This window comes from Phalacrocorax carbo, chromosome 11 (assembly GCF_963921805.1).
Source record: "Phalacrocorax carbo chromosome 11, bPhaCar2.1, whole genome shotgun sequence".
Taxonomy (NCBI): Eukaryota; Metazoa; Chordata; class Aves; order Suliformes; family Phalacrocoracidae; genus Phalacrocorax; species Phalacrocorax carbo.
The window spans coordinates 12,664,704-12,680,594 of NC_087523.1; the positions used below are offsets into that span (position 1 = coordinate 12,664,704).

Genomic DNA, 15,891 nt, shown 5'->3' on the forward strand with positions numbered 1-15,891 from the left:
GGTTGACCCGTATGGTAACATCCTCCTCAGCACTCTGGAGATGAACAATGAGCTGCTGGCCACGGACATGATGAGCAGCGTTGGTGACTCTCGAAACTCTGTCATGTCCTTTGAAGGGTCAGGAATCCAGTTCCGCAAGCAGCTGGCCTCTCGGGATGGATTTGGTCACCACCCAACCCTGGACCGCCACGTCCCCCTGACCCACCATGCCGCAGCCCGCAACCGTGCCAACTGCCGTCTCCGCCGGCGGTCATCTAAGCTGAAGCTCAAAATCCCAGACCTGACAGATGTCAGCACCATTGACAAGTGGTCACGAATCATTTTTCCAATCACCTTTGGATTCTTCAACCTTGTTTACTGGTTGTACTATGTAAATTGATGCCTGCAGCCTCCGAGAGAGATAGGGACAGACACTCAGACAATGACAACACAGGGGTGTTGTGGTCTTTTGGGTTTGGGTTTTACTCTTTACTATCATTATCATTTATTCCTTTGATTCATTAGATTTATTCTAAGCTTACTCTTCTCTTTTCAGCACATTTAGAACCACAGAGTGTGGGGGGCAGTAAGGGAGAAAGGAAAGGTATATGGGAGGGGGTTTTGTTTAAGGGAGGGATGTGTTTGTCTTGATTTTGGTTTCCTGCTGAAGGACTTAAACTGTTGTAAAAAAAAAAACAAAAACAAAAACAAAAAACCACCACAAAAAGAAAAAGAAAGGAAAATTTAAAAAAAAGAAAAAAATTACAGAAAAAAAGGAAAAAAACACACACCAAAAAAAACACAAAAAAAGAAAAGTTAAAAAAAAGGGGGGAGGGTGATTTAAAGGAATTGAGTCAAAAACTTGTGGGGGAATAGGTTATCTTTGGCTGTGCTCACTAATGCGCTATCCTCACTTCCATTTCACTACTGAACTTCATCTTTCTCTTCTCAATATTATTATATTTTTTAATCTTTCTTCTGTCACTGCGTTTAACCCCTTCATGTTTATTCTTTCATGGATTCATGAGATGGTGGGGGTTCATTCTCATGCTATGAGATTTCTCTTTTCTTTTTCTCTCTCCCTCTCTCTTGCTTACAAGCCTAAAAGAATCTTTTAAACCAACAAATAAAAAGAATATTTATTTTGGAAGAGCTGGGCAGGGGGGAGGACAAGGCAATTATTTGGGAGGGAAGGGACAATGTGGGGTTATGGGAGTGGGGGGAGGAGGGAGCTTATCAAAAACAAAGGCACATTTGCAAGTTGCCTTTTTCCACCTTCAGGATTTTGCAAGCTGTTTTTCCTGTATGAATGTGTGTGTGTGTGTGCAGCGCATCTGTGTGTGCGTATGTGCGCGTGTGTGTAGGTATGGGTGTGTGTGTGCAAGCATGTTTTCTGGGTAGGGGAGCTGGGGAGGGGGGTTTTGTAATGTCTTTTGTAGAAAGAGAACACAGATGACATTTAACCGGCATTGGGGGTAATAGCAGGGCTTTGTTTGCTCATTGCAACTTTGCGATCTTGGAGATCGGAGTCCCAGCTTGTATTAGAGACAGAGCTGGGGAGGTAGATTGTGCAAATATATTCTTGCTGAGGAAAGAGAGGGTTTTGGGGGTCAGCAGAGGGACAGTGCTGCTGTTCACCATTGGCATCTGATCTCTACTAGACCAAGCTGATTCAGTCCTGAAAGGAGGGGCTGTTCCTAATCATTCCCACCCTTCATCTTTCTTACTGAGTTTGGGGAGAAAAGCAGTTGCAGGACTCTGAAAACTCAACCTTTCCCCCTCTTTACCTGTTCCTTGTGCCAGACAAGGACTTCACACTCCAACCCTCTGAGTGACCATAGCCTATGTCGAGGTGCAGGAGAGGGTGGACATCATTTAACTTCATTGTGCTTCAGGATGAAAAAATCCAGAAATTATAACTATCCCCTTTCCTAAGAAGTTCAGAAGCAAATGGTGGGCTGGCACCCTCTGATCTGTACTGCTTCTATCAGGCCTTGCTTTATGTCTGTTAATCCATGTAGAATGTAGAGAAGAGCACCCTGTGTCCCTTCTTGCAGAAGATGTAACTAAGGATGCAGTAGAGTTGCATGGAGATGGAAGATGATGGTCTTCAAAGACTGGGCAGGGTGAAGGTTGCAATGGAAGTGCTGAGCTTGCCAGTGCTTGTGGAAGCCTCTTAGTCTGTAGCAGCTTCCACCCACAGGCATTCATTATAAAGGTTCAGAAGGGTAACTTGGCCTTGGACAGCAAGGTCAACTTTTTCCAAAGGAGCCGGTGACTTTCAGGAAAATCACTGAATTATTGGCCACTTTGGCAATCACTGATGATTGATAATCTCCCTTATATTATTAATAAAAGCCATGAAAATAATAAATCCACAAGTGCAAAACTTTAACCCTAGGGTCATTCTGCCATTCCTGGAGTAATGATGAGAACCTTGTTCTTACCTGATGGAGGTTTTTACATGCCACACACACACACACACACACTGCCTTGAATTCAACCACCCCTTTATTTTCCTGCTAGCATTCTCTTCCTTTTTCCTTTACTCCCATTGCTTGGGAGAGCAGAGTGATCCTCTGAGACAAGGGAAACTCCTGTTTTTCAGACAACAGATGCATCTAATGCACATCTTTTAATTCACTAATTTATGTCTGTACAGTACTCTGAAAATGTAAATCACTATAGGCCTGACCTACTAACACCGAAGTCATGGAAAGTTTTGCCTTGGCTTGGATGAAGTGGGATCAGGGCTCATCAGAGTAATAAATATTGTTATTTTTATATCAGTAATGTGTCTTATGCATTTTCCACTACTAGAATCCTAAGCATAAAAGTAGAGCATCCATCCTTCTCAATTGCCCCCAATCTGTCTCCCTCTCTCATGTTCATGCATGCACATATTTGGTCCAGGCCTCCCTGGACTCACCAAGGTTTTAGCACAATTTTTAAATCAGACTTAGATTCCCAGCTACTCTGCAGAGCAGTCTCTTGCTGGTTTCCACATTCAAGAGCGATGCTATTGAAAATGGGTTTTCCCAATGTTATTGCAGTTTATGGTCTAGGTGGGTCTGTATAGGAACGAGTCTGAAGAGTGAAGGGAGCTGGGTGATAGGGCTGGATCAGGTAGTTCTGTCTATCCGATACGCATTAAGTTAAAGCTTGGCCAATGGAGAAAGTTATGCTTTCTACTAGGATTCCCTTTGGAAATGGCTTTTAAATGTCTTAATGGAAGTCATAAAGTTGTGTTGTAGGATATGAGCAGTATAACGTAGGTGGATATATGCATATCAGATGACTGCAGTTCCCAGACGGAGGCTGCCTATCAGCAGGTTCAGTATTTAAGGGGAATCTAACCAGCTGATTGATGATTAAATAAAATATCTAAACACCTACCCTTTATGTATGTGATTGCAAAGTTAAGGGTGGTCAGGACAATAAAAGGGAAAAAAGAGGCAGTTATAAGAAGCCTATTAAAATTGGAGGGAGAACAAATGGTCATGTGGTAAGAAATTATGAAGCTGAGGGAGATGACTCAGGAATTCCAGTAATCTGATAGTTGTAGTAAAAGCCTGACAAATATGTGGTATGAGTTAGGCACCTGAGAGCTCTCTCAGCTGGTCCCAAAGACTGGCAAAGGCACACAGATGATGCAAAACCCACCTATGCTCTTTGCTGCTCAGATGCTGGGTCCCACACAGAGTGGGATCCTGACTGACCCCATCCAGCACCCTGCAGGCACAGCCCAGGACCTCCAGCAGCTGGAGATCAGGCACAGGGGACTGTGTTTGATATTTGAGGCTTCAGTCAGAGACTGAGCCCAGAATTTCATAGCAACAATCCAAAAGCTTTCCAGGGAAAAAGCACTGCTCAGCTGATTTCTTCACCCGCTGGGACTGGGAGCCAGACTCCTTTGCTGTTGCCTCGGTTCTCTGTTGGCTGGGTTCTCTTTCTTATCAGGAATCATCCTAGTTTCTCTCTTGAATGTTTCCGACCTGGTATTATCAGGTCAGTTTTACTTCATAGAGTCAGTCTTAGTATATCCAGACATCTGGACTGTTTGGTCCTACAAAATAATCTTTGCCAAAGAGTGTGCGGTCAGGACTTTTCACAGTTCAGGAACTGCCTTATAATTTCTGGTGATGGGGCAGAATGCTGGAAAACAACTGAGTGTCCTGTGAGTCAGATGAGTAGTAGGAAATGTGTTCCCATACAGGCATGAGGAAAGAATGCTGAAGGCCTTTAGAAATGCCCTCCTCCAGGACCAAGGTGGCACCTCCGTTTTCCCCCTCCATAGCCATCTGTGTCCATCCCTAAGAAAGGCCCATGTCTTGTTTTGAGGTCCAGTGATCCAGAAAGGAGATAGTGGAGAAAAAAAGGTATTTTAATCATACTCAAGGCTCAGAGGTTTCAAGACATCACAAGCATGAGGAAAGGAAAGGCACAAACATCTCATGCAGTGGGTACAAACCTTGTGTTATTGGAAAGGTGGAGGGGATTTCCATACTGCAGCTTGTGTGCCCCCTGCTGCCCACCCTTTCTTCACAAGGGAGAGCAGTGGGGAAAGGGGGCGGAAAGAATGTGAGCGTTGTTCCAAAGTGGAACTTCTGACTTTCGTTGCAGTGGCGCAGGAGGCAGTTCTGATCGGGGCGTGGTGTTTGCAGCTTGGGGCAGGATTGCTGCTTGCTGGGACGTATTTTTTAAGCAGAGACTGCAACACGAGTGTAAGGAACAGTCCAGGCTGCCTGAGGAAGCTGGGCTGGGGGATAATGTTTTGTACCTTTCCCATGCATAACAGCCTAAGACAAGCATGTGGAGGAGGAGGAGAAATAGAAATGAAATCTCTCTCAGGATATACATGGCCAACGCAACTCTATCGCTTCATTTTCTGATACTGTATAGTGCTGTCACTCAGGGACCTTTAGGAACTAGGACCTTGGGACTGTAATCCTACCTGTTCCCCTCCTATCCCCCTTGAGTATTAAGAACTGAAGAGAGAATGAGAGAAAGAGCAAAAGAGGAAAATAAGAGCCCTGGTAGCAAACCTCTGCTACTCCATGGGTGAAAGTAAAGCTTTGGTTACTAAGGTAAAAGGAAAATGTATACCTTTATATCCATGTCTTCAAGCATAAACCAGCCCGTAGTGTATATAGGATAAGTTCACAGTGCATGAAACAAACAGGACAGTAGGTCTTAACTGGCATCCAGCTTTCTTGCATGCACATCTGACACCACGCCAGCAGCTTATGTCTTGCAAATAAGTAGGGAACCTGCCAAGGCTTGGCACTTCCTCTGTCCAACGGACAGCACATCCACTTCCCAGAAACAGCCATGCAGGGAACTGATCTGGCCTGTCTGTTTGACCAGATCTGCTCCAGAGGCTCTGGCAGAAGGAGATAAGGGGTGGGGCAGGGAGTTGGTTTTATTATTTTCTTTTTTGTGGGGAGGAGGAAGGGGTTTTAAATCTCTGAGCTGTTATCAGGAAGAAGAGAAACCTCTGGAGCTGCAGACCAAAGGACAGTGGCTTTAGGGAAGGTAGTTACTGAAATTTTTTTGGAGAGGATGGGATGAGGAGGAGGTGGTTGTTGGGAGAGAGCTGTAAATTCAGAAGCAGAGAAAATAGGGAAGAGGTAGTGAAAATATATGTGCAATACAATAGGTTTGCAGGGACTAGAGCACTGAAAACCGGGGACCACCACTGAGTCAGACAGGCTGGGTGCAGCTGCAGGCAGCACTCAAGGAAACCCAGCCATGGCAGCAGTCCCCAGCGGGCAGAGACTGAGGTCTCTGGGAGATGGTGAGGACAGGAAGGGAAGAAATAGGGTGAGACCAATGGTGCTCTGCCATCAGTATAAGCTCAGTCCCTTTAGGCAGGGACAATCACTTGCATCTGGACAATGTTGCAGGAGCTGGGCTGGGATGTGCAGGGGAGCGACTGCCGTGCCAAGCTGGGGCAACAGCTGAGCTCTGCCCTGGTGTCAGAGATCAGAGCCAACTGGGCAAGAAATGCCGTGCGGGTTACCAAATGCTTTCTTGGAGATGAGACTGGGCTTACCAAGCAGGGTGGGATGTCTTTACAGTAGACATAGAAATTGGGTCGGGGGCATGGGTCAGGTGAGAGATGTGAAACCTAACACAGATGCTGGGAGGGAGGGAAGAGGGTGGGAGCGAGGGAGGGAGGGAGGGAGGGAGGGAGGGGAGACGGAGACTGGGGAGGAGAAGATGTATATAGTGTTGGGGCCTGGGTTTTATTTTTCATTTGGTTTTGTTCTTTTCTTTTTTTTTTTTTGAAAAAAAAAAAACCTGTTTGATTTCTTATGTCTTGTTGTAAACCAAATAAAAATGGTTCTGTACATTCAGAAGTAAAAAACAGCTGAAAGGTGACAAGTGTAATAAAGAAGCACTGTCCTCCAGGCTGATACTATAACGCATTTCCCCAGACTTTTCCAACAGGGGTTGGAGGGCAAACCTGTGCCTGTGCCTGCATGGAGGTGCAGCCTACCGGGATGGTGACCTTAGGGCTGGCTCCCTGATCCACCTCCAAGCACACTAAAGAAGAGGTGGGCAGTAGAGGTGGAAGTGATGGTATGTAAATAACTTTTCAGTGTTTGATCCTACCGTCTGTGAGGCCAATGGGATGAGGCTGTGTATTAGACCCTAACCTTTTGTGCACATGGTCTCTTCCTGGAGAGCTAACCTGCACTATGCCTTACCGTATCTTGGGATGTAGTGAAGGAGGTGAAGACAATATCAGGAATCACTTGCAAAAATGAAGTAATGCAGATGGAGTAAAGGCAGTATGAGCCTGAATGTCTTTGAGAAGCTGCTGTTGATGCTGCTGCTTTTTGCCCTGTGACTTAGTCTAGGGTGACAAGTGCTAGGAAATGTGCAGCTGCTCAGAAGATGTAGAAAGAAATCACTCCATGTGAAAAGATTTATCTTAAGACCCTTTGCAATTCAATAGAACCTTGCCTGTGGGTTCCTGGTTGTTTGTGAAGGATGAGTTTGGAAAAGAGTGCAAAGTAGGGACCTTGTGTTAAGTTTAGTTGTCTGTTTAGTGGCCATTGGTCTTGCAGAGACAAATTCTTCAAAAGAAGTACAGCTCAGAAGTACAAATGAGTGGGCTCAGGTGTAGGACATAGATTGAATTTGGACTGAGGGACACCTGGTTTCCATGCAGCTCCCAGCTGGCAGAAATGAGTAATGGGGAATGCCAAGGATGATGATGGTAGTAGGTCTGACACATATGGGTAACCCTCTGTGTTTCAGTCCACCTTTGCCTAGCCTGGGAGGAGTGTCAAGGGTAAAAAGCAATATGAGAAATTGCCTCTCTGTCTTATCTTATGTTTAGTCCTTTGGAAAAGCAGAGGACAGTGTTGCCTCCATGGGGCAGAATTGTGGCTTCCTTCTGCAGCTTGGCCAATGAACATTGTGTTGTTTGTGTTACTGCAGCGAGGCTAAAAGAAAAAAGACTTTATGTGGAAGGTAAACCAAAGGGAAGCCTCAATGGCCTTAGGAAAGGCCATTCTTCAGCAGTAACAATTCTCTCCATTGCAGCTGCCACTGCAGCTAGAGTGCATCAGTATGGTGCAGCCACACAGCCCTGACTCCACCATTTCTGCTGATGATCAGGCCAAGCAGGACTGGTGGGTAAGCAACGATCCGTGTTTTGCAGAGACAGAACAAAGAGGAGTTGCGTGAGCCTGAGCTCCTGCACCCCATTGTGCTCTAGACTAGAAAACCCTGGACAAAATACTGTCCCTTCCTCCAAAAAGCTTATGCTGTCATCATCCTACTCTAGAGACAATGGACCCAAACCTCCCATTCTCAGCTCCATGCTGTGGGCTGCCTGGTCCCATCTAAGACAGCCAGATCTTGCTAGTGCCACAGGCAGAAAGCGCTTACAGAGTAATATTGAATATGTGTATGACAAACTGGGGAGATGAGAGGAGGCAGACCCGTTTGTGATACAGGGATGCACATTTTATCATTTGCACAGGCTGGGCTTGGCATTTATACCGGCAGACTTTTCCCCCAGAAAGGATGAGATAGCACAGTGGTGAGTAACATTATTTTTTTGAAGCGGGTGATGATTTTTCCTCCAGTATGTGTTTTAAACTGTAGATCAGTATTGGTTTGCCTTCTGTAAAGGTTAATGCTTCCCAGCTCTCAGTGCTATGCCAGCTGAATGATGTGGGGCAGCTCCAGGGTTAATTGCCATATTCAGTTAAATGCTGGGTCCAGGTCTTATCTGGGGACCTTGCTGGGCATCCGGTAGACAAAGCGTCCAGGCAGGAAGGTCAAAGATCTTTTCACTGATTTTCCCACACCTCTGGACATGTCTTTGACCACAGTGTGCTTCACTAGATATGGTGTCATGTGGCTTACGCTGCTCAGCTGCACAGACAGCCCTGGCACTCTGAGCCTGGTGGGGAGGGCTTGGGGACCACAAGGCTGGGAGAAGCCAGGCCAGCAGGGAAGGAAAACGTGACTGCCTTTATTGTGATACCAGTGCTGCTTGGGGACTGAGACAAGGGGCAGTGGCCTGTTTTTCAGCATCAGGAATGCCCTGTCTCAGGTTAGCAGAGGCATTTCTCTCTGTGGTGAATCTCAATTCTCCCCTGCAGAGAAAGGAACCGACACTGCCTCTTCACTGACAGATGCTCTGCCCTACACTGGGATGGACTCTCGAAGCCACTCAGTCCTTGAGCAGGTCCTCTTTATTTTTACGGGTGGTGCATTTGGTTGGTTTCTTCTTTCTCATCACCATCCCCTGACTGAGCCCAGGGCCACTAAGCTTGTGCTGCTGCAGCACCAAGCCTTGCCGAGGCAATGGCTGTTCCCAACGAGACCAGAGGGTCTCAGTGGTGAGTGCAGGAGGTGAGCAGGTAACTCCTTACTGCAACGGTGGCAGTTGCACAATATCATGACGTGTCAGGTGGGAGGCCAAAGAGGAGGTACACCTCGTGAGGGAGCTGGCACTAGCATAGCTGGCAATGCTTAACCTTGTTTCTCCAGAGGCAGTGGCTCACAGGACATGAAGTTCTGGAGACCGCTGTGCTACCTGCCTCAGGGACATCTGGGGACCCATCAGGGGTGTTTTGAACAGGTATATATTTTTTCCTAGTGCAGCTTCCAGGTTGTTGTCAGAGATCTCACCAGCCTCATGCCCCATGAATTTGGAGACAGAGAGAAGGGAGGCCTGTCCCAGAGACTCTCACAGACAGAAAATGGACAGAAATCCCTGAGTTTCAGCCCCCAAGGCTAGGTGATGGTGAAGGAAGGGGTTAACAAGGGAGGTGAGGTTGCCCCAACCTTCCTCTCTCCCATTTCAATCACACTTAAGCAAGAAGGGCATGGGGAAAGCAGAGAAACATGGTGGGATTAAACCCACACAGTACCCCAGTCCAGCAAAGCCCCATCCCTTGCTCAAATCTGAGCACAGGAACAGTCCTGACAACTGTGCATCTGCTTAAAATCATACCTGGATCTGACAGCTTCACTAGGTTCGGGTCAGTGTGCTTGACAGACCAAAAAGGAAGATTCTCAGTGAGGAACCCCCTAGAAAGGCTCAGCAGTTGTCACAGAGAAGAGTTTCTAACATCTGGAAGGACAAACAGCTAGATGCTGGAGAAGAAAGTGGAAAAACTGGGAATAAAGGAGAGCCTCAAGAGTTACCCAGAAAAAAAATCTCATCTGTTGGAAGTACACATGACCCTGGTGGCAGGATCGCTGTCTGGTCTGTGGTATTTTTCCTTTCCATTGCCTGGCATGTCATAATATTGTGTCTTTGTGTGAAATCACATCCCTGTTCAGAAGATAAACTGGTTTCTAAAGGACAAATGCCCACTCACCATGTGCTCACCAAACGGATGTTATACCAATAGGTATGAAAGCAAACAAGATTAGACCTCTAAGGCTGGGGCATCCTTCCCAGGAAAATCTAGACCATTTATGACAATATATCGTCCTCTCAAACTGCACCCATCCATCTTCCTCTCAAAGATGAAGAAGCGGCAACGTCTTCTCGAACTGGGGACATCTTATGTGGCCTGAAATTCAGACAACGAGCAGAACAACAGTAACAACAGGACAGGGAGATCAATGGCAATGGCAATGTATACTGTCAAAGGGACTGCTGTGAACCACCTTAACATACCCTGAGTGGCTGCGTTGCATCCTGTACAGTGTTACAAAAACAAAACAAAACAAAAAAACCCAGAACAAAATACCCATTTTTATGATCTTTAATTTGCATTTTCTGCATGAATAAGACCTTGATCCATGTCTTTTTTCACAAAAGCAGATTCTGCTTTAAGTAATGTAAAAAAAAAAAAAAGGGAAAGAAAAATAATGTTTCTAGCAAAGTGATTTAGATGTAGAAATTTTTGTAAAAAACAAAAAAAAAAGGAAAAAGAAAAAAAGGGAGAAACAACAAAGAAATAAAATAAAATGACCTAAAGAGCCATCTTTGTCTACTCTAGAGGTGGGAAGGTGTGACTGGTGGGTGGCACTCTCTGCTCTCGGAGCCATCCCGTGTCTGTCGGAGAGGCGCCAGAGGGCTCCCGGAGGGTGTGCTCACCAACCACTGCTGGGTGCTTTCAAAAACTGTCGCCTTCATCTTCCTGTAGGGAGTGTGGGCAGGAGGGCAGGGGAAGCGTGGGAAGGGGCAAGGAGAGTTGCTTTGATTTTATTTTTGGGTTTTGTTTGGGGTATTTTTGTTCCTGCAGTGACAGTTTTTGAAAGGTGATGATGAACAAAAATAGAAACAAACTTGAAAATAGTTTACAATTTTGTACAAACCATTATAAATACTGACAAATGTTTTTAAAAATAATCCGTACCAGTTCCAAAATAATGTAATGTGAACATTAATTTCTTCTTTATTTTTCTTTTTTAAAAAAAAGGGTGTTAAAACACAAAAAAATTTCTTTTTTAACAAATGCTGTATGTGGACATAAATGTACTTGAACGCTGTTAATTATTAATTGGATAGGAATCTTCCTTGGGCTTTTGGATTTGCTTTTTTTTCCCCCCTACCCAAAACAAAAGTAACACTTATAAAATACAGCCTTTAAAGGAGAAACAGTCAACTTTTTTCTCTGCTGGTACATGTTTCCGTTTTCAAGGCACTGTCTTTAGGCTGAAATTGTATTACTGGCCTCTGAAAAGCAACTCAACCTTACCAACCAGAGGACTTAAACTTGTCCCTAACTTTAAACATAACTGTAGTGGTGCCATTTAAAATGTGTGACCAAAGGACTTTGCTAAGGCTTAAGCAAGGAAGCAAAGTTTTCTGCACATCCAAGCATTCTGCTGGCCTGAACCAAGAGCTGGGATACACACAAGCTCTACGGCACTGCCCAGAGCAGAGGGGAAAATTAGAATAAATCCCCAGTCTTGTTTTTCTACCATAAGGTGAGTAACTAACTTTGGGGAACAAAGACCAGAGGTTGCATTTCCAAAGATTCCATTCCTATTTCCACAGCAAATAAAGTACTGAAGCGCATCTAGACTTTGCCGTGCTAACCAAAAGCGGATGAGACAGGACCATTTTCAGAAATGGCCGATGCACTTATAGCAAACCATTGAGGTATTTCATGTTAATAGGCTGAGTCTTAAGCTCCCAAATTTCTTTTTAAAAGTTTGAAAGTCTTGGCCTTTTGAGGTCACCTAGAAGTTTTTGGATGTGCAGGTAAGACTGTCTGGACAGCTGTTGCAGAGTGGGTGAATGTGTTGAGCAGCTGGCGTGCTGCGGGGTGTCAGCATCACTCAGTGAGGGGCTGTGGGGACATAGGAGGGTGCTGCTAGGGAGGTGGGACACACAGTCAGCTGCATCTTCAGGTAAAAGGAGGGAGCTGGCTTTGAATCCCCACTTCCCTGTGGTGCAAAGAGATGTTACCACCCCAAGGTCCCTCACTGCAGCTTCACTGGGTGTCTGTGCTCCATCCAGGCTGCAGTCTTCACAGCTTGGTCTGCTCCACACCTCTGTGGCTTTACGCTGTAAGCATCTAATGATTAAAAATACAGAGAAAGTGAGTAGTGCAGGGATGCTGGTGGGATGCTGGGAGTCTGCTTGCCACTGGCGGGACCATCCTTGCGTCCCTGAAGTAGAGAGATGCTGTCTTCCCAACACTCAGGCAGGAAAATAGGAAAGTTTACACTGCCTGATATGCTCCAGCTGGGCATTCAGGTATCTGTGTCTCTTTTCAGCTGGGACCTACTGCCAGTGGGATCAGTGTGGGTGCTAGGATGAAAAGTCAGGAAAAAAAATCATGCGAGGAACTGCATTCAGCACTCAACATGTGAAACCCAGTCCTTGTTCCCCTCTCCAACAGCAACCAAATCCACCGCCTGGTCAGCAAACCAGCTGTATGGTATTTGGCAGGTGATGGGGAGGAAGGTTTTTTTTTTTTGCCTTTGGATTTTTTTTTCATTGAAGTCTTTATATAATATAAAACCATTACCTTGCTTTCTTCAAATATGACAACTCAACTTTTTGCCCTCCTCACCAGCCATTAGGACAGTTCTTATCTTTAAAAACCCTGAAGATCTGCTGAGCTGAGAGGCTGCTCTTTCCTGGCACGGCAGCAGTGGTGGGGAGGCCCTGGGAGCATTGCTGCCCTCTCCTCTTGGACTTCCTTCCCACTGACCCCATATTAGCTTAGAGCTGAAACTGTTTGAAACCTGTCATGTCAGCTAGGTGTTCGGTCTGCAGTCTTGGATGTCCAAACCCTTGAGGGTCTCAGACTCACCAAAATCATAGGTGAAAGCTAAAGATACTTTTCAAGCTGTGATGGTGAGTTACAGCTCCACCTGACCTGCCACTCCCAAGAGTTTCTGTGATGCCCTTTTTCCTCCTGCCTTCATTTTATTAAAGAGATAACTGTATGTATGTTTAGCTGCTGGAAAAAAACTCCTCATCTTGCCGCCTCATTTAATTTAAAGCGAGATATTAGCCCTGTTAATCTCACCTTACCTTCCTGTTCTCTTCTGTTTAATCTATTGTCCCCTGGGTTTCCATGGCAAGATCTCATATTGCAACAGGGAAAAGCTTTAACGATTTCTTCTAGTCGTAGTTCGGGACAAGGTGCTAATAACTGCTTCACATCCGTAGACAATCATCAGGGTTCACACCTGCCCAAGATAACTACCCTCTGTCCTTTTATAAGGAGTATTTTGTCTAGATTAGAATTTCAACAATTTTGCTATGTTAATCCATATCCTTAGTAAGCAGCACCAGTATATACCCAAACATCCTGAAAGTCCAGATAGGTCTTTCTGGGTCTACAGGATGCACTGTAGGTCCACAGTGTTTGCAGCAACAAACACCCTGTTAAACTCAATACCTGCCCACCTATGTTACGGGGTACTGAAAGGATTTTTTTGTTAATAACAGCAGGGATAATGTTATCATTAATGGTGCTAGTAAACTTATTGAATATTCAAATAATGATAGAGCTCCACATTTTCAAAAACCCTTAAGTGATTAGAGCATCCATGTTCCTCTGACTTTTCAATGGCTTGAGCATTTAAATTGCACAAAAATAATATCCAAAGTAAGAAGCAAAGTTTGTAAAAATATTAATAGCATGTTCAGATTGGTTTATTCTGGAAATTCTCTTGCTTTTGGAAAGAAGAAATCCTCAAGATCAATTTGTATAACAGCATGCAGGAATGTCAATACGCTCCCTCCTAACTCTACTTGCAGGCAATACCACTACAGATCAACCTCCCAAAGTTTAGAAGGTAGCAACAATGCAGAGTTTAGTGCATTGGTCTGCCTGCTATCATGCATTAAAGGGAATATATAGCCTCTTAAATTTGAGAAAGAACAGAGATTCTAAAAAAAGAATTGTTTTGGAAATTTCAAACTAATGTCTTTAATGCATGTGACATCTTCAGTGTCAAAAAGGTTTCAATTTTTGTTGATATATCTTTAGAGCACTTTGTGTCCAAGAATAAATTATGTTTTGACCTGTATCAACACAATTTTCATTGACTAATTTCAGGCAGGCGGAGGCAGAAAGAGGGAAATCCAGAAAAAAAGAAAAATTGAAAGCAAAATGGATACTAAACCTTAAATGAAATAAAGTATTTTATTTCAAAGCAGCTGAAAAGCATTTCATTTGAAACACTATGATTTTCTTTTTTATTACAGTTTTTTAAAAAATCCAGATTTTTGAAGGAAAAAATAAGAACAACAAACATTTTCCAGCCAGTTGTCTTGTGAAATCTTATCTAATAGACCCTGTGCTGAAAATCCCTTGTAAGTCATTCTCTGCCTGAAGAGTAGAAGGAGCCGAGTCAACTCAACTGCAACCCAAACATGTGGTTTGAGGGAGCCTGGATATTTTGTGCTTGCTGTTTAGATCATGTGGCTTTCCCCCAGACAGTACACTTCCTCAAATGAGGGTGACACTGGAGCAGCTGTCTAAATTGGGCACTGTGTCAACAGTTTAAAAATTAACTGTTACATATGTTCTCACCAGCCCATGGGAAATGCAATATCAGCCAGAGGATTCAACGTTGAATCCCGCTCATGGCCTTTTTCCCCCAGACAGAGCTCTTCAGTCATGAACAGCCTGGAGATAGCCCACGTTCCCTTTTAACAGTCAGCAATATCACTCCATATCTTACACCAAAAGAGCTATGTAGGAAGACAGGGCTTTTCCATTACTTCAGGGTCTCTCTGGGCGGGGTGCTGCAAACTCAAGGCAAAAGTAACTCAGCATCCCAGGACACATCTGCTGAAGAGATGAAGGCTCCTCCTCCATGAAACTGAGGACCTATTGTCTCCAAAACAGGTAGGTTTGAGGCCTTTGGGTAGTTGGCTAAAAAAAACCCCAAACCACATAACTTGCTTCCTACAAACCACCAGGAAGCTTGGGGTCACACCATCCAGCAACAGATATTGCTGACAAGCATCATGTCAGGGTCTGCGCCAGCTCTAGGCAATGGGCTCACTTAAGTTTTGACATCATACTAAGTGGGAGCCTGGCCTTGCAACAATGAAGGCACAAATTAAGATAGCAAGGTCTGTTGCTGGAAAAATAGTCTCCAGAGGAGTTCCTGGTTAAAAGTGTGATTTATATAAGTTCTTACGGACAGTGGTTTTGTATGATCATCTTAGTTTTGGGACTGAAAATTCACCTCTGATAGCCTGTATGTTAAATACACTCTCATTTGTGTTGTGTATTTACAGGTCAGGTCCTAAATCAAGATTTAGAAGAGCTCCCTAAAGCTTATTATACTGTGTCAAGGAAGGGTCTCACTTCAGCCTGTATCTACTACATGAAGAAAAAATGCACCCATCCCCTTCCCCTGTACTTGCACTTGTGTGAAAACAGAAGAGTTCAGCTTTAACACTCACACCACTCCCTTAGGATTTGTCAGGTAAACATGCAAGACCAATTAGAAAGCATAAGTTGTTGAAATAAGAAGCAGCATCAGCAGATATGGCAGATACGAGGTTGTGTTCTTCATGCTCCACGTCTAAAATCTCTGCTGTACAAGCCCTCAGGAAAGAACTCTTCCCATGCAGAAAAAGCCAGCATTTTGGTGGCATGATACAGAGCCCACAGTGGTACTGTTTTGAGATGGCCCATCTACCATGTACCCGATCCCTCAGGGTAGATCCATCCTCACCCACCCACATCCTCACACTGTATATTCTTTCACTCCGTGGGTTTATTGGTGAATGATGAGTACATTTTCAACTGGATTCATGTTTCAGTTGCTATGCAGAGATGCACCCTCCTCGGGGAGCTGTGAAGATCACAAGAGGAGCTGCTGCCCAGTTTGTTAGAATACTGAGTTTAAAGGCAGATGCTGCAGGTACAGATGGAGCCTCTTTTCAGGAGAGGAGTGGAAAGTCAGCACTCTGCGGAGCACTGCTGGTTGCACTCCTGC

General features: G+C 44.7%; 1 protein-coding gene across 2 annotated transcripts in view; it reads left to right on the forward strand.

Annotated features, from left to right (window-relative positions):
- Positions 1-11,447, forward strand: part of LOC104042409 (gamma-aminobutyric acid receptor subunit beta-4) — an 86,857-nt gene extending 75,410 nt beyond the window's left edge. For both annotated transcript variants that reach the window (XM_064463168.1, XM_064463169.1), the window contains exon 9: positions 2-11,447. In XM_064463168.1, the coding sequence (XP_064319238.1) occupies positions 2-379 (378 nt within the window). In that variant the 3' untranslated portion in view covers positions 380-11,447. The remainder of the gene's footprint in view (position 1) is intronic.
- Positions 11,448-15,891: the final 4,444 nt, after the last annotated feature.